Genomic DNA, 1,301 nt, shown 5'->3' with positions numbered 1-1,301 from the left:
ATGTTGATTAGGGATGGACTAAATCTATATGAGAGTCCATGAAGGTTTAGTCCACAGGGCCTATCAAATGTGAAGAGTCCATGGTGAATTAGGGTTTACAAGATTAAACCCTAGGAATTCCACACTATAAAAGTAACCCCTAAGCATCCTAAAAATCGGCCATGACTTCTATGATGAAACCATAGCCGATTTTTGGTGCCTCCTAGCCTCTCTCTCATCATCCTCCATTTGCTTTTTGTGTTTGTGACTTATTAGAGGTATCACATTTGAGGTACTAAGCTCTTGAAAGGCCAAGAACTACAAGCTACAATTAAGAGGTATTCTTCAAACTATATTTTATGTTGTAAATCTCCAATTTTATGCTAGTTAGGGTTTATGCTTTGGATAAAATGAAATTGCATGTATAACTTGAGAAAACTTAGATCCAAAGCATTTAGGGTTGTATGTGCACCATAGGATTGTTATAGTGCTCAAAACCCATCATATTCTTCATTGGAAAGTACACAATCGGAGAAATCAGACTCCCAACCATCATCATCTACATCCTTTTTACCCTTCGCAACAAGGGCCAATGATCCCATCCCAGAAACTATCTTCCTTTCTTTCGTCACTTCATCTTCATGTGACCTCAGTATTCCAACCAGCTTTGCCAACGTGTAGTTCTTGAACTGCTCATGTGATTTTACGGTAGAAACTACAACCTTCCACTCAGATCTTAGCCCGTTCATGAACGTGACTTTTTGCTCAATCAGTTCACGTCCAATCTTGTGCTTCATCATCCTACTGAGAAGATGATTATAACGATTGAAAGTTTGATCTAGACTCTCATCAGGCTTTTGTGCAAATGCTCCAAACTCTGAAAGCAGTAGAGTTTGAGTAGAATGCTCAAGATCAGCATTAGTAGAATATAGTTCCTTAAGCCTATCCCAAATGGCTTTTGCTGTGTCGCATGAACTAACCAAACGAAAAGTGTCTGGTGGCAAAGCAAATATGATGATCCTCATCGCTTTAACGTTGCTTATCGGCCTATCCTTCTCATATTGTGATACGTCTTTTACACCAAGAAGAAGTTTGTTGTAGTTTTGCTGAGTTTTAATTTCTCTTTTTGTTCCTGTATGAGTAAAAGTCTGGACATTAATGGCTTCCCATATCAAATAGCAATGGTCTTCAAGCCCAAGGACGTAGTCTTCAAAATGCAATGCCCACACTTCATAAGCATTGGGGAAAAGAATAGGGATTCTGGTTGTGGATCCAATGCTTCTTGAAAGATTTATGGAGTTAACTTGAGAATCGTCTGACAT

At 38.8% G+C, this 1,301-nt stretch overlaps 1 protein-coding gene across 1 annotated transcript; it reads right to left on the bottom strand.

The window, feature by feature from the left end:
- Nucleotides 1–470: 470 nt before the first annotated feature.
- On the bottom strand, nucleotides 471–1,301 carry LOC145105045 (uncharacterized). Its single transcript, XM_079042181.1, has one exon. The coding sequence runs from the start codon at nucleotides 1,299–1,301 to the stop codon at nucleotides 471–473; it is 831 nt and encodes a 276-aa protein (XP_078898307.1).

This window comes from Lactuca virosa, chromosome 4 (genome assembly GCF_052849685.1).
Source record: "Lactuca virosa cultivar CGN04683 chromosome 4, Lactuca_virosa_CGN04683_v6, whole genome shotgun sequence".
Lineage (NCBI taxonomy): Eukaryota > Viridiplantae > Streptophyta > Magnoliopsida > Asterales > Asteraceae > Lactuca > Lactuca virosa.
This window is presented reverse-complemented; position numbering and strand designations above follow the sequence as displayed.